Source organism: Brassica rapa, chromosome A03 (genome assembly GCF_000309985.2).
Source record: "Brassica rapa cultivar Chiifu-401-42 chromosome A03, CAAS_Brap_v3.01, whole genome shotgun sequence".
NCBI lineage: Eukaryota > Viridiplantae > Streptophyta > Magnoliopsida > Brassicales > Brassicaceae > Brassica > Brassica rapa.
The window spans coordinates 27,076,030-27,099,818 of NC_024797.2; the positions used below are offsets into that span (position 1 = coordinate 27,076,030).

At 37.4% G+C, this 23,789-nt stretch overlaps 6 protein-coding genes and 1 pseudogene across 9 annotated transcripts; 4 read left to right on the top strand and 3 right to left on the bottom strand.

Annotated features, from left to right (window-relative positions):
* Positions 1-1,660: 1,660 nt before the first annotated feature.
* LOC103861546 (AT-hook motif nuclear-localized protein 3) lies at positions 1,661-5,216 on the top strand. The gene is made up of 5 exons (XM_009139266.3): positions 1,661-3,738; positions 3,991-4,085; positions 4,156-4,287; positions 4,363-4,524; positions 4,598-5,216. Exons 1-5 carry the CDS (start codon positions 3,318-3,320, stop codon positions 4,976-4,978), a joined length of 1,191 nt encoding a protein of 396 aa, XP_009137514.1. The 5' UTR covers positions 1,661-3,317; the 3' UTR covers positions 4,979-5,216.
* Positions 5,217-5,468: 252 nt separating this feature from the next.
* Positions 5,469-9,590, top strand: LOC103861547. 2 transcript variants are annotated; one of them, XM_009139267.3, is made up of 4 exons: positions 5,469-5,740; positions 8,428-8,895; positions 8,975-9,188; positions 9,268-9,590. In XM_009139267.3, exons 1-4 carry the CDS (start codon positions 5,702-5,704, stop codon positions 9,360-9,362), a joined length of 816 nt encoding a protein of 271 aa, XP_009137515.1. In that variant the 5' UTR covers positions 5,469-5,701; the 3' UTR covers positions 9,363-9,590. The 2 variants fall into 2 exon arrangements, with proteins under 2 accessions (XP_009137515.1, XP_033142990.1); XM_033287099.1 differs by lacking the exon at positions 5,469-5,740 and adding an exon at positions 7,522-7,628.
* Positions 9,591-10,268: 678 nt separating this feature from the next.
* LOC103861548 (peptidyl-prolyl cis-trans isomerase FKBP53) lies at positions 10,269-12,981 on the bottom strand. Its single transcript, XM_009139268.3, has 11 exons — positions 12,842-12,981; positions 12,683-12,756; positions 12,366-12,619; positions 12,141-12,283; positions 11,685-11,970; positions 11,408-11,578; positions 11,037-11,220; positions 10,868-10,949; positions 10,743-10,784; positions 10,601-10,649; positions 10,269-10,524 (listed from the first exon to the last, which is right to left on the bottom strand). The coding sequence occupies exons 1-11, from the start codon at positions 12,852-12,854 to the stop codon at positions 10,443-10,445; spliced, it is 1,380 nt and encodes a 459-aa protein (XP_009137516.1). The 5' UTR covers positions 12,855-12,981; the 3' UTR covers positions 10,269-10,442.
* Positions 12,982-13,402: 421 nt separating this feature from the next.
* On the top strand, positions 13,403-17,585 carry LOC103861550 (protein trichome birefringence-like 18). 3 transcript variants are annotated; one of them, XR_004456150.1, is made up of 4 exons: positions 13,403-13,955; positions 15,957-16,231; positions 16,301-17,254; positions 17,370-17,585. XR_004456150.1 is itself a non-coding variant. In XM_033287087.1 (3 exons), the coding sequence occupies exons 1-3, from the start codon at positions 13,463-13,465 to the stop codon at positions 17,120-17,122; spliced, it is 1,590 nt and encodes a 529-aa protein (XP_033142978.1). In that variant the 5' UTR covers positions 13,403-13,462; the 3' UTR covers positions 17,123-17,368. The 3 variants fall into 3 exon arrangements, 1 of the variants encoding a protein (XP_033142978.1); XR_004456151.1 differs by having other exon boundaries at positions 17,374-17,506; XM_033287087.1 differs by lacking the exon at positions 17,370-17,585 and having other exon boundaries at positions 16,301-17,368.
* On the bottom strand, positions 17,569-19,749 carry LOC103861551 (annotated as a pseudogene).
* Positions 19,750-20,687: 938 nt separating this feature from the next.
* On the top strand, positions 20,688-22,703 carry LOC103861553 (ATP-dependent Clp protease ATP-binding subunit CLPT1, chloroplastic). The gene is made up of 6 exons (XM_009139272.3): positions 20,688-20,981; positions 21,087-21,122; positions 21,197-21,306; positions 21,965-22,144; positions 22,242-22,369; positions 22,444-22,703. The coding sequence occupies exons 1-6, from the start codon at positions 20,773-20,775 to the stop codon at positions 22,486-22,488; spliced, it is 708 nt and encodes a 235-aa protein (XP_009137520.1). The 5' UTR covers positions 20,688-20,772; the 3' UTR covers positions 22,489-22,703.
* Positions 22,460-23,375, bottom strand: LOC103861552 (zinc finger A20 and AN1 domain-containing stress-associated protein 10). Its single transcript, XM_009139270.3, has one exon. It carries the CDS (start codon positions 23,314-23,316, stop codon positions 22,921-22,923), a length of 396 nt encoding a protein of 131 aa, XP_009137518.1. The 5' UTR covers positions 23,317-23,375; the 3' UTR covers positions 22,460-22,920.
* Positions 23,376-23,789: the final 414 nt, after the last annotated feature.

Genomic DNA, 23,789 nt, shown 5'->3' on the forward strand with positions numbered 1-23,789 from the left:
CCTTTTTACTTTGATTGTCTGGGAAATTGGATGCATTCTTTATTGAAGTTTTGAAGAAAAGCTATGATCGTTGACTATAGAAAAAGTACACAAAAAAACAACATATATGGATCAAAAGATTGGAGAACATTCATTAAAAAGAAGAGAGTATTCATATGGCACAAAACAACAACACACAAACGTATAACCTGGAGATTATTCCATCAGGGAGAATAGGAACGGTGCGTAAATATCCTCAGCTATCACAATCAAAAGGAGACAAAATAAACCAACCTAAATAGCGTTTATCCAATTTCCAGGAACAACCTAGTTTTTTCACATTATAGAACATAGCATGCCTCTAATCTCAGACCACAAAACCTTCTTTAGAACACAAATTTCTGAGTTGTCTAAACTTGAAAAGAAATGATACATCAAAAGGGTTTCTCTCCCGGGGATAATAAAGAGAACACCATTCCACTTCATTCTTATCTATTAAAGATTCCCTTAGATTCAGTAAAAGCACTTTCTTTCATACAGTTTCTCCAATTTGTTGTGGATATGTCTCTGCCGTGAGGATTCAATAGACATATTGGCCGCAGTCTCTGCAAGAATTCTCAACGCTGTTTCCTCTACTTTCTTTCCGCCAACTTATGGAATACTGGAGCTCTCTTACTCAGCGACTTAAAGTCCTCCTGAGACAGTGTGATGCTCTGAACATAATGAAAGCTGTAGAAACAATAATTTGATAATCAATACATGAACATAACATAATAATTTGATAATAAATACATGAACATAAAAAAATCATCAAACGCATGAAAAACATCTTCGGAATGTGTTAAGAAATATTGTTGAATCAAAAGACTGTTTATTCCGACTTTAACACAACCTTTGTTTTTAAGCACATGATGTTTATAAGTTTTCCACCGAAATTACCTCGGCGTCGAGGAGGATCATGTCCACACCCATAAGCTTTCGACCGCGTTTGACGTTCATGGCTTCCCAAAACCTCATAAGTCGAACCTCGACGGAGGAAGAACACCGATCACCTGGCACCGCACAGCCTTCGAATCACCAAGGAAGAGAGATCCATTCACCATTACACTGCAATAAGAAGTTTCAATTGTTATTAGGTTTTGTGAGGATTATGTTTACGGTATGGAGTCGTACCTTTATAGCTCTAGATGCACCGCCTAGAAGAGAGGGGAGATGCATTGAATGAGAGATCGTGGTCGATGTGGGTCGAATGAGTTAAGAACCTTGTTAATGGCAGTGAATCAATTCAGACTCTAACGTCCCAATGGAGAAGAAGAGGAGACGAAACAACACTTAATCATCCCGATCAATCCAATTGACACCAGCATCTCAAGCTTTCGAACGGAGGAGAAGAAAAAACATAATGAACCCTACATTCTGAGCACACGCGGGTTGAGAAGCTTAGTCACTTGCTATCAGGATGGGTTTCATGACAAAACATAAAGCCCACACACATAACACGGCCCACTTCTGCTGCTTCCGTTAATGAAACTGTGCGTTTTCAATTAAATGGACACGTGTCGAATATTACTTCATCTATTTGTTGCGCTGGCAGCCTAAAAAGAGAGTTGCCTTCTTCTTTATGTAATAAGATATATACATTTAATTTTTTTACAGATTTCTGTGAGCTCATAATAAAAAAACTGATAGAAATTAATTAATTAATTATAACTGAAAAATTTGATCGTTAGAGAATTTTTCACTAATACTAAAAACGATACAAATTTTCTAAAGGTTAAAAATGATGGGAATAACTATTATTAAAAATTAACATCTTCCCCGAATGGATAAAGCTTTAGCGGAAAAAAAAACATTATTATTAAAAAATGAAAAAAAATTACCTATACAAAAAAAAATGGATCAAACGATTTTGATATCGTTTTGTGATTGTTAATTAACAATGGTGATATTAGCAATCAAACACAGTATTATACAGAGCAAACTATTGATTAATTTTTTTATCAACAATATTGGACAAGTTAAACTATATTTTAAAACTTTTTACATCTCATATATAGATTAAAGCTGAGAATAATTATTTGGCAAATACATTGAAGACTTGATCAACAGATTAAATCTAAGAAATACTTACTTGGCAAATACAATGATGACAATGTATTTTTTTGGTCAACTCATAATGTAATCTGTTCATTAGTTCATATGAGCGCCTCCTTAGCAAAACATTCGAGGATAGGCCCTCTTTTTGCATACCGTCGTCATCTATGTGACATAACAATTCTCAAAACTAGGTCAAACGTGCGATGATGTACTATTAGACATGTGAAAATGGATTCTGACAAAGCCCAGACCGTGGATTTCAGAAAAAGCACCGGAGAGGCCCACACAGAGTTGTGGTAGTTAGGGAGGAATATTAGTCAAAGTTTTGTATGTTCTCAGTCAACCAGATTAGACCAAAAGAGATGTATATCTGTAATGTTACTGTAGAGTGTAGACTAGAAAAATAAAAAAGGCAATTTGGCATGGCTCAAACGTTACGTTTCCTGTTTTGCTTTACAGCCTTTTCCATATTTTCAATATTATCCCAAATAAAAAAATATAAACCCATTAGGTGCGTGAACAAAAATGTCAAATACAAACTATTCACTTAACCAGGTAATTAATTTCCGAATAAAGTCGTGATTTTTACCTATTTTCTAATTCATCACAAATTTAAAATATTTCAATTTAAGTAAGTTCAAAACCATTAGTTGACTGAAGGGAAATGAAAAAATACCAAACCATTCACTTAACCATGTAATTAGTTTTCGAATCAAGTCGTGATTTTTAATATATATACCCATTTATATTATTAAAATCTGCAGTTTTCAATCTCTTTTCTTTTTCTTGATTATAAAATTATAATATCCATATGGTTTATTCCATTTTTTATTTATTATTTATTCCCAAAACCCTAATTTCACCTTCACCATAAGAAATTTCTCCCCAAACTTAAACCACCCTCTAGAAAATAAAAATCAGATCTTACTTTTTTGATTATAGTTATCGATGTTTTAGATCAAACTTTCTGAAATTAAGATTGAATCCTCACATGGAAGCTCAGCTCTGTTTGTATCTCTTTCGTAGCTTCTACTGATCTCTTCCCTGCTCAGTCCCTCAAAAGACTTCACCTTTCATTTTCACTCTTATCTCTAAATCTTAAAACTTTATCGAGCTTGTACAAAAAAAAACAAGCTTGAATCTTTCGTGATCACCAAGATTCAGAGGGGATCTGAGGGATTCTTTTGTTCTGTCTGGGCCATACTCTTTTGTCGGAATCTCTCCCAAATCTTTATGTCCGAATGGAGGAGAGAGAAGGAACCAACAACGTCACCAGCTTCGGTCTGAACCAACAACAACAACATGAAGCTGCTGCTTCTTCTTACCCGATGGACCCACCACGACCCGATAACCCGAACCCCTTTTCCGCCCCACCCATCACTTCTTCTTCCTCCGCCGCCGCGGCTGTGGAGAATGCGGCTCCTCAGTTCAGCTTAACAATGCCGGCGGCGGAGACCGGCTCCTCCGAGCAGAAAAAGAAGAGGGGAAGGCCGAGAAAGTATAACCCCGACGGGACTCTCGCGGTGACTCTCTCTCCGATGCCAATCTCCTCCTCTGTTCCTTTGTCGTCGGAGTTTCCTCCTAGGAAGCGAGGAAGAGGACGTGGCAGGTCTAGTCGGTGGCTCAAGAAGTCCCAGATGTTCCAGTTCGACAGGAGTCCTGGTAATAATAATGTCTAAACTCTTTGGAACCTTCGATGGTTGTCTGTTCAGAGTTAGAAATGTAGCAGCTTAGTTAGTTATGTGACTCATATGGATCTATGCTTGTTTTGACTTGTATGAATAAGAAGTGAACTTTTGAGTCAGAGGTCATAAGGTAGTGAAAAAAAGTATTGGATCAATAACATCTCATTTTATATTGTCTATGTGTGTGTATATATTGTCTCAAGTTTGATTTTGACTTGTTTTGTTTCAGTTGTTACCAATTTGACAGGTGCAGGAGTTGCTGCCGCTGCAGATTTTGCGGGAGCAAACTTTACACCGTATGTGCTCACAGTAAACGCTGGAGAGGTATGTGTTTTTGTTTTCAATAGTCACATAGTCTTTAGGCACTGGAGCTCACACGCATGGATGTGTGCAGGATGTGACGATGAAGATAATGACATTCTCTCAGCAAGGTTCTCGTGCTATATGCATCCTCTCAGCTAACGGTCCCATCTCCAATGTTACGCTGCGTCAATCTACTACATCCGGTGGTACCCTAACTTACGAGGTCTACTTCTTCCGTCTTCTCATACACACTTAAAAAAAAAGTTTTGCTTCAACTGTGTTTGTATTGTGTGATCAGGGTCGTTTTGAGATTCTCTCTTTGACGGGTTCGTTTATGCAAAACGACTCCGGAGGAACTCGAAGTAGAGCTGGTGGTATGAGTGTATGTCTCGCAGGACCAGACGGTCGTGTCTTTGGTGGAGGACTCGCTGGTCTCTTTCTTGCTGCTGGTCCTGTCCAGGTAAATGGTTCATGTTTCCACATCTTGTTGTGGTATCATTCTTGTGTTTTTGACATCGACTTTTATTACTCAGGTGATGGTCGGGACATTTATAGCGGGTCAGGAGCAGTCACAGCTGCAGCTAGCAAAAGAAAGACGGCAAAGATTCGGGTCTCAACCATCTTCCATCTCCTTTAACTTCACTGCTGAAGAACGGAAGGCGAGATTCGAGAGGCTCAACAACTCTGTCGCCATAGCTGCACCAACTCCTTCGTATCAGCATGAGAACACAGCGAACGCGGTTCACAGTTACTACACAAACTCGGTTAACCACGTCAAGGAGCCTTTCTCTTCCATGCCAGGAGATGGAGGACATGAGGAGGGAGAAGGTGAAGAGGATGACAATGAGTTAGAAGGTGATGAGGACGGAGAGTTTGGAGGTGATAGCCAATCAGACAACGAGATTCCGAGCTGATGATGATGAATCTTTGCTGTTTCTTTTTCAGAGATTTGTTAGGGGTGATGGATGGGTTTTCAAGTTGATGTTGATTTTTTTTTTTTTGTTAACAGAGAATGTTTAGAAGCTGGCTATCATTAGGCTCTCTATCCTCTTGTGCTTGTTGTAGTATCCATGTTAGAAAACAAACTTACGATTTCAAAAACTCTCTTCCTTCAAAACAGTTCTTACTTTGTTTTTCCAGTTAATGTTTCAAGTAGATGTATGTGTTTCTGTCGTATTATCTACTCCATTTTTCTGAAGATGCTAATTCTTTAAAAAAAAAAATTTATTTCACAAAAATAATATTTTTTTTGTTTTGAATGTAATTTTATAGTTTTAAATCTATTTTATATGACAAGCATAAAATAATTTTTTTAAAAATATTATTTATTAAAATATAATTATTTTCGGAATTATAACTTAAATTATAAGGTGTGTGAAAACTCTAAAACTACAATCTTCATAGAACGAAAATAATATCAAAATTCCACACTGAAGTTATTAGATTATACATCTGTTTAAGTTAAAACATTCGTTGAATATAATGGAAGTCATCGTGGTAACTAACTTCCCACTAACTCGATCAATATTTATTTTGTCATCTCATTAACTTCCATGTTATTCTCTTATTTTTTTTCTATAAGTGATTGATTTTTTTGTTTGTGATGTTTTTTTCTAAACTCCAAGCTCGGTCTTGCGATGGACTCTGGACAAATTACATCACTAGAACGATATCAGGTATGAACTTTTGTGTAAGATTGTCGTATACATTAGTTATCCGAGAAATTGAGTTTGGTTATGGTATATTTGTGTCACTGGTAAATAATACAACATCAGTTCAAATCTAGGATGTTTTAAAAAAAAATTGATGTGTTCATTCTTTCTGCAACTTTTGAGTGATTGTAAAGGCGATTGATACAAACCTTCGGCTTTTGGTGTATTGTCCGACCGTAGTCTTTTTCGTTTATTTGATCTAGGTTTTAGGGTTGACTAATTATGAGTTCAATTTCTCTTTCTACATGCACTGGTCTATGCATATCTGGACTTGTTTTTGTCTTTATCAAGAAGACGTGTGTCGTTACAATATCACTGGAATACAACTATGAAAAATGAGACTCCAAAAAAAAAAAAAAAAAAAATGAGACTCCATTTATAAAAAAAAATGAGTAGTTGAAATTTCTCTACTCCAGAGCTTCTCTCTCTCTTCTATCTATCTATATCTTTCAGAGATAGTTCCGCCGTGTACTAACCAGCGTCGTCAACCCGTGATTGGGCTCCTTTTCTGGCATCAGTGGCTTTCTCAACATCGCTTGGCTGACTTTTAGCTCCGGTGACTTACCTTTCCTTCCGGTAGAGTTACCGACACTTGGCTCCGCCATCTCCACCTTTCTCTTCGGTGAAGATAGTGGCTTTATCTCCGGTTCATCCAGATCTCTTCTCATCCGCTTCAGATTTCTTTCGGTTTCAATTCCTAAGATTCTGATGTTTTTCTCCTTCCTTTGGATTGGGTTTTTACATCTTCCCTCTTCTCTTTATCTTTAAAGATGTCTGAGTTCATTATTAAGAGAATTGGTTTCTGTGTCGGTGTTTGGACTGAAACCTTGTTATAAGCAGAGGATATGGCTTCAGCTTGGCGTCTTTGTGTGGCTCCGATTGATGGATTTACTCTCGGCTTCTGTCGATTGATGTTTTCCAGTTGTTGGTGCTTCGATGTCTTGGTTGTGACGTTTGGCTCATCTCCTTTCTAGAAGTCGTCCCGACGGTTTTTCTCTTAAGTGTAATGTTTCCGGTGTATCCGGTGGATGTCGTAGAGATGCTCCGGCGATGATTTTTCGACCATGAAGACGTGTGGTGTCTCGGCGACGCGTGTCCCTTCCTAGCTTCGACGTATAACACGTGTTTTCCCGATGAAGCAAACACCGCTTTCTTCTGGATTTTTTTTTTTGGTTTGGGCCATTTTAGACTTCTTTGGTTTTTTTCTATCGTGCTATTTGGCTGAGCCTTTGGACTTCTTCTTGTATCTTTTGGTTTGTTGCGATTTTAGCCATTAATTTTTTAGTGAAAAAAAAGAAATTTCTTTACTCTAAACGAACATTAAGTTAATATAGATACTAATATATAACATTTGGATTTTCACACAAAAGCTAAATATCACGGATTGCATAAAAACCAACATTATTAAAACAGAAATATATACACATTAAAAAAGTAAAACAAACACACATTTTTTTTTTTTTTTAACAAACACACATTATTAAAACAGAAAGAAACAAATGCGTATTATTAAAACATAAAAAACAAACACACATTAAACAGAAAACACACACATGAACAAACATTTTAGTTTTCAACATAGGAAATAGATTATCATTAGATAATTGGTCTAATGTTAGACAATCTCTAAATAATCTTTATAAAAAAGTAATGGCCTCTAGATTTATATTCGATTCACCAGCAATTTCAAATAATCAAGAAGACATGAGCAAACATCTCATCTATCTTAAGTACATCCTTTTGAAAAAAAAGGAAAAGAAAAAATCTCTAGAGGTATTTGTAAGCACAAAATCTAGCTTTTCTTTTGCTAGATAGAAGTGACATGTCCAACGTCCACGAATAAGATCCTCAGGTGGGGATCTCCTAAACCTATACTAGAACCAACTCGACTCTATAATTAATGAGGAACAAAGGTCCAACGTTAGACGTTATCCCTTTGCATCTAACATGTGCTGTGAATCTTATTTTTGGTGCTGCCTTTTCTACATTTCTTCAGTTTTTTTTTTAACTGAAAGGTCTTAAGCGGTACATCATTAAAATTTTAAAATCCATAATCACACACCTCATTTATTCGATAATGTTGTTAGAACATTTTATTGGGAGTATCTAATCAAATGTTATATTAAAAGATATAAAAATATATAAAAATATTATAAATTAATAGGTGAACATCTTAATTTTTTTTTGGGAATCTAATCAATAATATCTCATTTGATATATTATTGATTGAGTTTCTAAATTTTTTAAAATACTCTTAATTAAATAATAATTGTTATAGTATATACATACTTAATTGAAAGTTGATAATTCCATTGGTAAAGAAAACTCCCATTTGAATTGCTCTCTAAGCTGCTAAACTTGGAAGCTGAGGCATTTACGGATTCTTCTAATCATTTATTTGACCATTTTTTCTATACAAACAATAAACACGTCATAAATAACTTAACAAAATACACAAACGGACATTTTCTATTTTAAAGATACTTAATATTTTTTTGTAGTTGAGTTTTGTAATTTTTGAGGCGTTTATCTCTTACAAAATCACTAGGGTTTTAAACATCTAAAGTGAAAACAGGAACAAAAACGTAACTTTAAACATTTTATCTACCGAAGAATGGTTTGAAAAAGAAATTGACAATTTTTTATTACAGAACTACTTTTGGGTCTTTAAAAGTAGCAGCAGCTGCATTGACATCGTCTCTCATCTCTCAACATCCCACCACCACCAGTCACCAAGAGTAACAACAATGTCTGACGAGAGTGGAAGTCCGACGTTCATCATCGCCGATTTCTCCGACGACGACGCGGCTAACGAAAACTGGCCGGAGATTGAGTTCCGGTCACCGGAGGACGAGGCATGGTACGGTGTGGACGTGTGGGAATTGTGCGACTCTCTGGTGGTCACCTTCAACGGCTTCTCCTTCGAGTACGACGAGGTGTACTCGCCGGACGATTTCAAGAACTCCGACGAGTTAAAAAAGTTCGAAGAGAGGTTCCGTGCTTGCTCCGTTCAGATGCAAGACACCGAGTGCGCGACGCTCGCGCAAGGCACGAAGGTCTGCGCCACGTGTCCTTCCGTCGCCGGGGAAGTCAAGTTCTACGACGCCATCGTCGTTAACGTGAGAAACCCCAAACCTTGAAAACGCCTTTTAGTTTTGAGACTTGAGATTATTCTATGTTTTTGTTTTTTTGGTGTAGGTGTCGAGGGAGAAGCATGGTGTGGACGAGGAAGGGAACGAAGTGTGTGGATGTGATTACAAACTATACTGGAACCAAGGTCCTTTCGTTAACAATGTTACGTCTGCAAAAGTTGGTGACATTTGTCTTGTTCAGGAAGATAAACGAATGAAGCCGAAAGTTGTCACTTTCTTGAAAGAAGCTAGGAGGCAGCTTCTTGGAGAAGCTCCCCAAGGTAATTATAAAATTCATCACATTGTTTTTTGTTTGTCTTAAAAAAATTTTATGTTAACTATTAGTGAAAATTTAAACAGGAAAAGAAACAGAGTGGCAAAAGATACTTAAGAAGGTCACTTCTGCTATTCGAGACCACAACTTAGATCCATCTGTTCCAGAGAATCAAGGTTAAACGGATAACTAGCTTTTGTGGCTTAGCAAACATTTGAAAACTATGTGTGGTTTCGTTATCTCTTAAAATGGTTCGGTAGATAACTATGTAAACCCTTTAAGGGTATCACTTGTTTTAGTCCTTGTTTTGAAACTCTTACTATCTATGCTGAAAAGCTCTTGTAGAACATCCTGATTCTTGCACCCGTTGGCTCTAAAAAGCTTGAATCGTTGATGAACATTAGATTAACCTTGTCATAAAAAGCTTATAGTTTTTTTTTTTTTTTTTTTTTTTTTTTGTTCAAAAAAAAAAAAAAACTTATAGTTTCATTCGCAAACTACACACACTAACTTAGACAATACCGAAAGAGAGAAATGACAAGTTCAAAACAACCATTTATATTGAATATTAGCAAATGCAGATCCAAAGATCACTTGAAATTGTGAACAAGCCGGCGAAGGAAAACCTAAGTTTCAAAAGTTTAAACTGTGGTTTTTAGAAATCAGAGGTCTGACCAGAAAGCAAATGCGAGTACTGTTCTTGCGACAGAGAACGATTGTGACGTATACGTATCATCAATTTTACTTGTAAAATATAGTAGTTATTAATTTGAAAGAAAAAAACAGTCAAAAGATGCTATTAATACTGTCAGAAGGACTTGTAGCACAAGAAACTAGTCTGGTCAAAGTCATTTCTGATAGCACCATAGTCAATTGATGTCTATTGATCAAAAATAGACTATGGTGTTTGCACATGGTGTCATGATCGTACAGACTAAGTATATAGCTATAAAGTGCAGGAAAATGCAGCAAATGATAAATCAGATATACTTGTACGTTTGTACACAACTAATGTTGGGTAAGTTCGTTTCTTATTAAAGATCATGTTTAGCACGGAATCAATTTGGTTTTTCAAGCAAGGAAAAAAAAAAGCAAAGGATGGAGCAACTAATTGACATCAATTCTGAGTAGAATAACAATACTAAGACAACTTAAAACAAACGTTATAGCCTTGTCAAAAAAAAAACACAAATCATTTTGAGAAAATTCAATTTTTGGATTCCAACCCCACTTTAAAGGTATCTACGAACTCAGGGAGGTTTTACTTAACATCCAACAGTTCGACGTCAAACGTCAACCAAGCATTAGGAGGAATATCGCCACCAGCACCCTTAGCACCGTACCTGTGAACCACATCCCATCAAAAAGGTTTTAGACACAATCAAGAAAACAAGCTCAGTAGGAACAAGATTTATTTACCCCATTGATGGTGGAATTGTAAGCTTTCTTTTGTCACCAATCCTCATTCCTGTGGAATTCAAAACAAAAACTTAAAGATCAAAAACCACATGATGCACCATTTTGAACAAAGTGAAAAAAACCAGTTAGATATTAAGGTTACCGTTAACACCAACATCCCATCCCTTAATGACCTGTCCAACACCTACATGTTTACAACAAACGAATAAGTATCACAAGACTGTAATTCTCGACTAATTTCTTTTGCATCTTAATTAAAATACCAACCTAGACGGAACTTAAAACCATTTTTATTGGAATCGAAGACCTCCCCATTCTTCTGAAGTTTTCCTGTGTAGCAGACACTAACCTGCACTCAGAGACGCTAGAATGAGGTCTAAAAAATCTAGGAAAGCAGTAATCACATAATATCATACAATCATGATTATAGGTATACCTGCTTTCCAGGAGTAGCTTTCTTGCCGTTGGGTTTGCCCATGCGTATCTCCTCAACAACGAGTCCATTTGGGTATGTCCTACTAGAAATAGCTTTGCTCTCTTCTTTAGCTTCCTCATTTGACTTCTTTTTCTTTTTCTTTTTCTTCTCAGCAGATTCAACTGGAGTCTTGGAGTTTTCACTCCTGCAATTCCACAAGTATAGAAATTTGTTAGATGAGAAAGGTCTGAAAGAACCGTTGTATACATGACACAAAGCCTTCTTTACTTTGTGACAAAATGATTATATGAATAATAACTCAAATTTCTAATATATTAAGACAAACGACATGTATGCGTTATATTCTCAACTAAAGATATAAGAATTCTCACATGGCATTGTTAGCAGCTCCATTTTGAGCTTTTGGGTTTGAAGAACTTTGGCTCGTCTCCTCCTTTTTCAGCACATCTTCCGTCTCAGCTTTTTCATCAGCTTCCCCTTTCGAGGCACTTTCCTCATTCTTCTTCTCTTTCTGATTTTTCTTCTTTTTGTTCTTGTTTACACTAAAATAAATTATAGAAACAACTTAATATTCCTACAATACTTGCTAACATATGATATGTATTATGTACAATATGCCTAAGCGTCAGAGATCAAAGAGAAGGGTACCTTTCTTGCTCAGGAGCCTTGGCCTTGCGTTTTTTGTTGCTACCTTGTTCGACATCATCTACGTCCATCTTCGCAGCAGACTTCTTCTCTGTTTCAGGTGTTTTCTCTTTAAGAATAGGTAAACCATCTTCATCTTCGCTTTCCAGAACTGGAGCATGGGCGCTCTCCTTGACAACGATTTGCTTATTTGCGCTCTCATCTTTGCTAGCTTTACTCTTCTTCTTGGACCGCTTTGTCTTATCATCTGTGGCGGGCTTCTCCTCATCTTCTATCTCCTCAATTACAACTAGCAAAAATACAATTCAATTAGTTTCACCATTACAAGAAAAAAAAAAACAAAAATCAAGCAACACGTTTTAAGCTGTAAAGCTACATCACTTTTATCAATATCGTTTTGAAATCATGCAGGTATAAGACAAGAACAACACTTTAAACATACTTCAATAGAAAAAGTACCTCCACTGTTTGGGACAGAAGATTGCCGATACATATCAAGATTGTGATCAATGAAATCCTCAAATTCATCCATATGATCCTCATCCTCTTCACTATCAAACTCAGACTCTCCAGACTCAGTGTCACCAATATCAATACCATCTCTAACAAACGTCGCAACGAAAACTTTAAAAGACTATTAAGCAGATGAATTACACAAACCAAAAAAAAAACAAGAAAGGATACGAATCATCTTCATAATCATCCACCCCACACTCCTCCTCCTCCTCATCATAAGCCTGCAAGAATCCAGAAAGGTGGATGCTTCTGTCACCAGTCACGGAGAACTCAACCGCCTCGTCGTTATCGTCAAACTCAAGATTCAGAGGGCAACATTCGGATTTGTTAGGCAACAACGAACACAAGTAAACAGGTGCGTTTCCTCCTATGGAGCATTGGATCACACTCTTCTCTTTGCCTAAACCAGCACCTAGAGTTGCCTGTATCGTAGCAATTACAGTTATAAACTAGTCTCAACGAGCTATACACACAATGCTATATACCTGGGTGAGGTGTAGCGTCCCTTGCTCGTTTTCGGGATTGTAAGCTTGAGGCTTCCCAGGCTTCACTTCGATTCCTGCGAAAAGTTGAGATTGAACACACAATCAGAACCAATCAAAGAAACGGCGAGGAGATTAGATATTATAGGGGCATAGACTAACCCCAGAACACCATTTTGAGCTCAAAGTCGTTGGAATTGAGACGGCTGACTTGTTTGAGAGGAAGAAGAGACTAAAACCCTAGAGAAGGAGGGGAGAGGGTTTTTGCAGACTCTTCTTTATTTATGAGAGGATGAGATCTCGGTTAGTCGAGAAAATTCGTAACCGTTCTCGGTTATTGGGTTGGGCCTTCGTGGGCTTCAGTAGAGGCCCAAATGAGGTGTCAAACTAAAATTTATTGGTTTCGTACTCCAACCAGCCGATGCGATCGCAGAAGAAGAAACACACAGATTATTATTATATAATCATTTCATTAAATTAAATTTCGAAAATTTGTTATCCATCATCACTCACTCTTCTGAGAATCTCTCAATCTCTGAGCTCGCTTGACGACAAGCATACTAAGGCAAAAAGAAAGTCCTCCTTGAGTTTTCAAGGTTTAATAGATGATTCTCTTTGTTTCGTGAATTAGTTAGTCTTTGTTTTGATTCCCTGATGGTGAATACGTAATGCAATATACTGAATCTGAGCTGGTTCCACAGGTTTCCAGATCCTGAAGAAGGCGAAATCATTTCGAAGAATGTTGTTGATAGTGGCTTATCACTTATAAGCTCTGTTTCTTCCATGGCTTTGGGTTCTCATGAAGTTTCCATTTTGGTTGCTGGATTTCCTCGGAAGGTGTCTACAGTTGCGATTGCTGTAGGGGGATTGGTATCCTTCTTTGTTTTCGGATTGGTGCTTGATCCAATCAGTTCCTCAGTTAGTGGGGTGTTTTATGGCAATGCGAATCCTCAACAAGTTGAGATCCCTTCGTCTTTGAGCAACAATACCGTACAAGGCCTTTACACGAGTAACGACGACATCTATAAGTCAGATAAGAACCTGACTTCTCAGTCTAGCTCAGGCTCTCCCGATCTTGTTAGTTCAGATATATCACCGCCAGATTTGGAGAAACCTTTGATGCAGCAAGAGAAAGGGGATACAGTGTCTTCTTTGGATACGAGTACGACTGGTGTTGGATCAGGTGAAGGTGAAACCAATGTTTCCAAGGCTGGAGACACTCCAATTGTATCATCTCCTTCACATGATGCCTCTGAAACTACTTCAGCAGAAACAGGTGATAACATTTGAGAATAAGAGAGATTTGTGTTTTAGAAGAACTTATTGAGACACAAACTAAAGAGAGAAAGACATAGCTCAAAGAGCTTTATTGTGCAAAGAAATAAAGAAAGGGAGAAGCTTTGTGTTTGTCTTCAAGAACTAAAACAAATGTTTGATTTCATAAAGTCTTTAATGGAGGCTGCTTCTATGAGCAGCAAGGTTGCTTACAAGACTTTCATAACAACAATATATATAGTCACTGCTAGCTTAGAACCCTAAAACACTTGGGCTTATGGACTTTCATAATATAGATTTGGGCTTTTGGAATGTAGTCTAATATCCCCCCGCAAACTTGGTGTCGGGTGAAGCTAAGAAACCAAGTTTGAACCGCAAATGAGGATGGCAGGAGCATGAGCAGTCAAGGAACCATATGCAGTAGGCTGAGATTACTCTAAAGTTTGGACTAGACATTAGTGTGAGAACATCTTCAGGTTCTTTTGACCTATTTGTCTCACAATGAGTTGGGGTTTTCTTTTCCTCCTAACTCAACTAAGCTATCTCTTGGCTTAGAGAACTTGCTTCCCACAAATTATAAACCTTCACTCACTCTCTCCCATCAAAAACCAAACCACGGCACTTTGACAATCAATTGTTCTCTTTGGCATTTTAGCAAACATCTTGTGTGCATTCAGCTAGACCAGAATCTATAAGCCACAAACCCAGCATAATCAAACCAAAGTATATCCTAATTCATTTTGCTTCATGATTCTATACCCCACTAAAACCCCTTCTTTTTTTTTTTTTTTTTTTTTTTTTTTTTTCTCAAGCCATGCCAACAACTCAACAAACTACTTCAGTTTCTGTCTTAGAAGAGAAACCAGATGCGTTACCTTCCACAATCTCTGATTTTCTTTGAATGGACGTTGCTCTCACCACCACATAGCTGATTTGCAGACATGGGTTTTCACTGAGAGACAACTTCTGGAACATCTTCTACAGAAACCTTCTTCACCTCTTCATATGTTGTTGCTGTTGTCGGATTCTCTTCATATTCAGTCGTTGATGTCTTCAACTTTTTTTCTGAACGAAGCTTGTAGTTGACGAGCCCTGTCTTGTTTGACTGCTTGAAACGAGAAAACTTGGAAAGTTTGAAGCTTTAGTGTAGAAACTGTCGTATGTTGAAAGCTTGTGAAAGAAAGAACCCATAGATCCAAAGATCTACTCCCTGGTGCTCTGATACCATGATAACATTTGAGAATAAGAGAGATTTGTGTTTTAGAAGAACTTATTGAGACACAAACTAAAGAGAGAAAGACATAGCTCAAAGAGCTTTATTGTGCAAAGAAATAAAGAAAGGGAGAAGCTTTGTGTTTGTCTTCAAGAACTAAAACAAATGTTTGATTTCATAAAGTCTTTAATGGAGGCTGCTTCTATGAGCAGCAAGGTTGCTTACAAGACTTTCATAACAACAATATATATAGTCACTGCTAGCTTAGAACCCTAAAACACTTGGGCTTATGGACTTTCATAATATAGATTTGGGCTTTTGGAATGTAGTCTAATAACAGGTACTGTTTCCATTTACCTAAAGTGCTTGTTTTCAAGAAACAAAGAATAATGGCATTCGTTGAGTTATGGAAAATTGCTTAAGTGTCTGATAAGCTTATTAAAGAGGTGGTTAGCTATAAGTCTACTGTATATAGCCTTAGGATTGACTGTAGATGATTAGAGTTGTTTTGAGTGGAGTTGGTGAGAGAGCAATTAGCTTGAAAGGATGTATTCGCATATATATTGTTTTAGAAGGTGGATGCTCTAGGCTTTGCTTGGGCATTTTGTTGAGAATTCTCTCTCTGGTTTGGTGAATAGGAATGAAAAAAAGCATTTTCATAGCTTTTGTTCATGTCAGTTTCACTTGATAGTTACACTTCAGTTCCCTGCTTCTCAGTATTTTAGCTGTTCCATGTTTTCTTATTCTGTTGTTAATTTGTTGATCACTCCTACTTTGGATTGCTTGTAGAGTGTGATTTGTATCAAGGTAGCTGGTTTTATGATCCGGGAGGACCTCTGTACACGAACAACTCTTGCCCCGTCCTGACGCAGATGCAGAACTGCCAGGGCAACGGAAGACCTGATAAGGGATATGAGAACTGGAGATGGAAACCGTCACAGTGTGACCTTCCTCGGTTTGATGCCAAGAAATTTCTCGAGCTAATGAGAGGCAAGACATTGGCCTATATAGGTGATTCAGTAGCTCGAAATCAGATGGAGTCCATGTTGTGTCTTCTTTGGCAGGCAAGATTCAAACCTTTGTTTCCTTCATGAAACTGTTTGTACTATATTAACGTAGATTGATGTTTTCAGGTCGAAACACCGGAGAATCGTGGGAATAAAAAGATGCAGAGATGGTTTTTCAACTCAACATCGGTGACGATTGTCCGTATCTGGTCATCTTGGCTTGTCCATCAGTTCAACGAAAAATTCGACTATGCTCCTGAAGGTGTCATTAAACTTAACCTGGACGTTCCTGATGAGCGCATCATAGAAGCTCTTCCGAGTTTCGACGTGGTAGTCCTGTCATCAGGTCACTGGTTTGCAAAGCAGTCTGTCTACATATCAAAGGGCGAGATCGTTGGAGGGCAGTTGTGGTGGCCAGACAAATCAAAGCCCATGAAAGTCAATAACGTGGAAGCATTCGGAATCTCAGTAGAAACAATCCTAAAGTCCATAGCTACGCACCAGAACTTCACAGGGTTGACCATCGTGAGAACATGGTCGCCTGATCACTACGAGGGTGGTGCTTGGAACACAGGAGGCTCATGCACGGGGAAAGAAGAACCTATTCTACCCGGGAAGCTAGTGAAAAACGGGTTCACGGAGATAATGCACGAGAAGCAAGCGACAGGGTTTAACCGAGCAGTGGATGGAGTTGAGGATAGCTCAAAGGTGAAGTTAAAGCTGATGGATATTACAGAGGCTTTCGGGTATCGCCATGATGGTCATCCGGGGCCGTACAGGAGTCTCGACCCAAACAAGATCACTAAAAGGGGACCTGATGGACGACCTCCGCCTCAGGATTGCTTGCACTGGTGCATGCCGGGACCGGTCGATATATGGAACGAGATGGTTTTGGAGCTCATAAGGAGAGACTTTGAGGGCAAGAAAATGAGAGACTCATCATCTTGATTTGGTTTTGAACTCAAGGGAGAGAATATTACAGGATCTTACACGTACTAATCTGATTCTTGATTAGTGATATAAACCAGCTATGAAGTCTCACTTGTAGATTTGTACCACATGTCCACCACCACGGTGAAGGTTAGTATTAGGACCCTACTCGTTCCACTATGTACTTTTTTTGGGTTAGCTTGTGTCTTTTTATTTCATTACATAAATTTGAATATTAATAAAAGTCTGTGATTCTATTTGAAAGGCAGGCCTTAGATTTTGGTTCCTCCGATGATCTCATCTCTAGACCGAGTCAGTCTCGGGAGAGATTCTGGTCCGAAGCTTTTGGTAACTGAGACTGAATCTATCTTAATCCATTACAGCTCAACATGATTATTGCTATGAACGCCACATGCACAAATATATGTATAATGTATTCTCCCTAATATATATTTATTATTTAGTCGTATTTTGAAAGACAGAAAGAGAGTTGTATAAGAAGAGAGATCAAGAACATTAAAATGTGTGTTATGATTTTTCAGTCAAAAAGCTTAGATGCCAACTCGATCATTCGGTTCCTCTTTCCCAGGTGAGTTGATTTTGGATAGAATGTAGCCGTCTTTAAACAAGTAGCATTCTCAAGTACATAAGCTGCCATCTCTTTATCTCCATGTCTTCCTCTGTACCCGAACCACTCAAAAGCCTCAAGACTGTGCAGTAAACACTCTGGAACAGAACTGGGCAGCTTCCAACCAGTTGGGATTTTTCTGCCAGAGTTACTGAATATGTCGCCGCAATCAAGATTTTAAGACCATGGACATATATAACAAATCAACAACATTATTCATCCGACAAAGACACAATATTGGAAAAACTTAAACCGGACAAAAAATGTATTTAAAGAGAACACATACATTAATGAGTTTGAGAAATCGTAGTTTTGGGAGATCCTTGGAGCATACAAATAAGTAGATCCCACCACCCTTCCCTAAATAAACACAAGTCTAGATGGACAAGCTGGTTGAAGATCATACCAGAAGGATTCATAACCTGTTTCATATGCAGCTACATAAGTAATACTCTATAAATAAATATACTGACAGGACGATTTAGATGTTTTTTCTATAGTTTGATATATTTACCTGTGGAGGGGTTATCCATAGCTTAAGACGACGGACAGAAGTGAGAGCTTTCAGAAACTTGTGGGTACCACAGAAGATAAAATGTGCCGTTACCAGCTCAGGCATGTTTTTAATTTGAAGGAGGTTACTACTTGCCATCCCACTACATTTAAGGTACTTCAAAGAAGGGACGTTTAGCACATACGTCCCATGTGTTTTGTTGTTGGACATATGTAGCCTTTGTAAGGAAGGCAGGACGACAGTGACATCCATTGGTGAGTCTTCGGAACGATGTTCCACAGACAATGCTTCAAGATTTGGACAACCGTATAAAAGTCTTTGTAGAGACGTGTTTGCGGAGTAGGTGACAAACTTAAGGCTCAGAGTTTTGAGAGACGGGGGAGACGAACGTGGACAGGAACATCCAGAGAAACGCACTTGATGAGTGTCAAACTGTGAAGTGTTTCAGAGGTATATAGACTACTCGGCAAAGTAAGAGACCCTTTTTTGGAGGAACGTATATGAATATGCAGCTCACGCACATGGCGACTAAGTGCAAGCTTGATCCATAGTCCAATATCTACAAAGGGACAGGCATGGCCAAGATTCAGATGCAAATGTTCTAGAACTGGTACCTTGTTTGATAGGAAAGACCTGTCAACAAACTGCATGAAGCGCTCGTAATCAGCATCGCGATTGGTGTCGTCGACGTATTTAAGTCCTGGAACTAAACTCCAAAGAGAACGCCATCTTTTGGACAAAAGACTTGTGGCCATAACAAGTTTTGTCTTGTTGAGTGACAATATTCGCAAGAGCAAGTCATCCGGAAGATGACTGATGTTGTCGTCCATGTAGAAACTAGTCTACGGTAAGTCTGCATATTGGAGAAACCTAAGGGGTTCATAAACCGTACTGGAGAAAGGAAAAATAAAACAACAGTTATGGTGAACACAACAAAACTCACAGTTGTTTGTTTGGAGCTAGCCCTTGTTGTCCCTTACGGAAACTTCTAAGATGAGAAGATTTGACCAGAACAGCAAGGAGATGGGATGATTCACGAGCAGGATGGTCAGAAGAGTTTTGATCCTAATCAAATAAAATTAAAGTTAATAAGTTTCTCAGCAGAGGATCCAAGAAACCCTAGATTATATATAACATATGATATGGGTTTAAATTAAAATAGGCCAGGCTTTCACAAGTTAAGTTAAGTTAAGGTGTTATATCACCAGTAATAGAATCTTGTATCCATTCAAATATATAGTAATTTTTAACATAACATTTTTTATTTCAAAATAAAATTTTGATTTATATTTCAACATTATTAATTTATATTTTAACTTCAATAGTTATAAAAAATCATAAACGTATTTTTGTAATCTTATTTCTTTTGATTTGGTATAACGTATTTAAATTTGATTTTATTTAAATTTTAATAAAGATAAAATTAGATTTTATAAAAATAGTTTTAATTATATTATTGTGTTTAATGATTATTTATTTTCAATATATATATATATATATTTACATATAAATATAAATTCTAATAAATTTGAGACTTTGTTTGTTTTAGTTAAACTGAAAAATCTTTTTGTTAATTTAAATGATGAAGATGAATAGATAAATTTAAATAATGTTTAAATATTTAGCTATCAAATTTTTTTTTGATTTAGTGTTACTTTATTTAGTTTATTTTTATTAATGTGAGATACATATATACATATCTATTATTATTTTAATTGTGATATATGAATTATTAATATATTTAATAGTTTACCATAAATAAATATTTATATGGAAAATTGACATTAATGATGATATATGAGTTATTTTTATTATCATATTTAAAATCCTTGCAAAAAACTTTAAACTTTTATAAGAAAATTTTACATCTCACAATTAATATGATATCATGTCACTCTTTTCTAAATTCATGTCTTCTATTTTAAGTGTCATGTCATCTTTTTTTTTCATCGATAATGATTGTAGTGAGAACATGTGTATAAATCACTTCACAAATATAGTCTAAGGAATAGAATTTTATATCCATCAATAAGTAGTAAAGTACATAGCAATGAGGAAAATTACATGTCCTTTCTCAACTACTTTGCAACAAAACCATTGTTGCTCAAGAACACAACCAAGAGACTTCTAACTCTATGGAACCCATTTGTCCAAATGATACATATATCTACCAGAGGATATTACAGGATTTTGTACCTGTTCAACTGATTCTTGATTAGTGAAGTATGAAGTCTCACTTGTAGATTTGTACCACCACGGTGAGGGTTAGTATTAGGACCCTAATTGTTCCACTATACGTTTTTAGGTTCGCTTGTGTGTCTTTAAATTCATTGATGACGGGGTAAAATTGAATTTTAGTAAAAGTATGTGCTTCTATTTTAATTGTGTAAAACTTGGACTAAAAATAAAAATTATTGTATGGATTTGGGGGTTGATGTGCAAAGAAGACACAAGTAGCTGCTGAGTAAAGAAAGATCATCGCTAAGCTCTCACCCAAAAGGCTTTTGTCTTCTTGTCGGAGTGAAAATGGCTTCGTCGTACACGCTTTCCTTTATCCCTATGACGGTCGTCGTTTCGCGGCGGAGTGCATCTCCCTCGCCTTCTTCTTCCCTGATTCCTCCTCCGTCTCTGCTAGGTAAGAAGCTTCTGGTGACACAACCGTCGCGCCGCCACTTCGTCTCCAAGAAGCACCGGTGCTTGACGTCGGCCAGCACGGTCTTTAGCGTCCCAACTGCGTGAGTTTTTGATTTGACAGGCAATTATAGTTTCTGTGGTGTTGTTTTGTTCACACAATGAAAGTGGAAGCTTAAGGTTGTTTGTTATGTTGGATTTTCTTGCAGGCAGCCGGAGAATGGTTCTTCGGACAAGATCCCAAAGTGAGTCTCTTTGAGAGCTTCCTCTATGTTTTTTTTTTCTGAATTGTTGAGTGGTTTATCCGTTTTGATGTTAGATGGTCGGCGAGAGCGATAAAATCACTGGCGATGGGGGAATTGGAGGCTAGGAAGCTCAAGTATCCAACTACCGGAAGCGAAGCCATTCTCATGGGAATTTTGGTCGAAGGTTTGTGTGTTTCCAGCCAGACCCATGTTTGCTTCAGCTTGTTCTATTTGCTGTGTCTTCTACTTTTTAGTTTGTGGCTTCTTGGTGAAGCTTACGTTTTTTCTTTGGATGAATCGTAAGTAACAATGCTAGTGAAGATTTCTCGTCCTCATTGTGTGCTTTTTTTTCTTAATCCAAGCATATGTATAAGCAAGGCTTCTTATCGTTGGTTGTTTGATATATATTTGCTTCTGTCATTGTGTTTCTTGATCATAATAGCTTGAGCTGTGGAATGCCTTATGTTGGTTGACTGAAAAAAAGTCTTTAATTTAGTTTTGAAAGATCCGTATCAGAAAGAGTTGTATGCCACTCGCTTTTTGCTTGAGTTCAGCCGACTAACTGAGTCGGAGCGTAGGCTTGTTTGGTCTTGGTCCTATATACATGTGGGAAGAGAGGTTTTGCTTCTATCCTTTTTGTTTCTTAACCATAGAAAAACGGAAACTCTTACAAATTCAGTTGTGGATGCTGTTTGATCGTGCTTAAAAAACAAGGGAGGGTAGAATCATTTTATTTTTTTTGTTTCTGTTGGTCAAAAGATAGTGATGGTAAATCGTTTTGGATTGGATTCTGTGTTTAACTGATGTTTGCTATCCTTGTTGTTGTCTGTTTTTCATTTCAGGTACTAGTACAGCTGCTAAGTTCCTGAGGGCGAATGGAATCACACTTTTTAAGGTGAGAGATGAGATTATAAAGCTGCTAGGGAAATCAGATATGTACTTCTTCAGCCCTGAGCATCCTCCTCTAACCGAACCCGCTCGCAAGGCCGTTGACTGGGCTATTGATGAGAAGAAGAAATCTGGTGTGCATTAACAACACCATCTTAATCATTTTCTAAATACCTTTCTGTTTGTTTCCCATCCATTATTAGCCAACTGAAAAAAACTGATTTGTCACAGGTGTGGATGGGGAACTAACCACTGCCTACTTGCTTCTTGGGGTTTGGTCTCAAAAGGACTCAGCAGGCCGCCAGATTTTGGAGGCGCTCGGGTTTAACGAAGATAAAGCCAAACAAGTTGCTGAAGCGGTAAGTTTTGAATACCTGAATAAGGAGGGCTTATGCTAAGTGGCATGTGTTGAAGTGTTTTGGTTTGGTTTCAGATGAATGAAGATGTAGATTTGAGCTTCAAGAAACAAAGTCAATAGTGATGGAGGTTTTATTACAATCAGCAAAGCTTATGCAACTGTATGGAGTAGCAAAAACCAACTCCTGATTCAAGACAAACCAGTCTCACTCTTTATTAGCATTTCAGTATTTGGTTGTTTAAGTTTTATTTATTTTTGCATTATACAGCTATTGTGCATCTTATCACAAGTTCTTCACAACTCCAAAATATAATTCAGTTGCTTTTGCTTCCCGGTCTGGTTTATGTTATTTCTATTAAATACAAATTTTTAGTTTATTTTCCCGTTGGCTACTTTATGACATTTTTTTGCTACTTGAACAAAAAAGGACAACTTCGATTCAGCTTTTCTAGTTGGATCTCGGAATCTTGGAAATAAAAAAGTGTATACTGATCATTTAAAGATTTAAAAATAACAACAAATTTTGTTTTCAATATCTAAGACAAACTATGACTAAAACCTATGCAACTTCTCAGCTCTAGTCAAAGGCAACTGCTTGGCCAATGCGAGGCGTCCAGATTGTTTGTAATCAAAAGGACAAGAATGCTCCTCGGGATACCGATGTGACCCACAAAACATGTGTCCGCATCTGCAGCTGAATCCTGTCATCCCTATTTTCCTATGACACGTTTCGCATCTATGTTTTCTAACCGGTTCTTGTACGGCAACTGTTGGACTTCTCGTGGGAACTGTTGATGGCTCGGGCTTGGACTCAAGTTTGAGAGTGGCCAACTGTTCAAGAACACTCTTTTTGTAGCAAAGGGAGCAGAGATTATTGTTCGTTCGTGTCCCGAAGAGTCCACAACCTCCAGCGCACGGTAATGCTTCTGTTTCGTTGGCATGCATCATCTTCTCAAAAATAATTCTTCTCTTCTTGTTCTTCTAGTTGGCAATTCAATTGTGTGTTCTGTGAGTGATTCTACTAGTCCTATATATATAGAGGATTTCAGTTGTGCATTCAAATGTTAAGTTTCCGTTTTTGGTATGTAATCTGATAAGTAAATTATTAGTGCTTGCCTTTCTTGTGGACATTCTCTTTTATAAAAAAAAAGGGGGAAAGATCCGTTAAGAGAGTTGACGCAAAAAAGGAAAATTCATAAGAAGGCGTGTTTTATCTTCGAACAGCATAAAGTTGACTTTAAAATAGTGTTGACTTTAAGTTTTTTTTTTTAAGGAGAAAGTAAATACACACGTAATACAATTATCCAATTAGATTTTAGCAATAAACAAAGTTTTTAAATCTAATGAAGACGAAAGCTGGAAAAAATAACAGCAGGTTCCGTGTGGTTTCTGAGAAGTCGGTCTGTTTTCTCAAATACAAT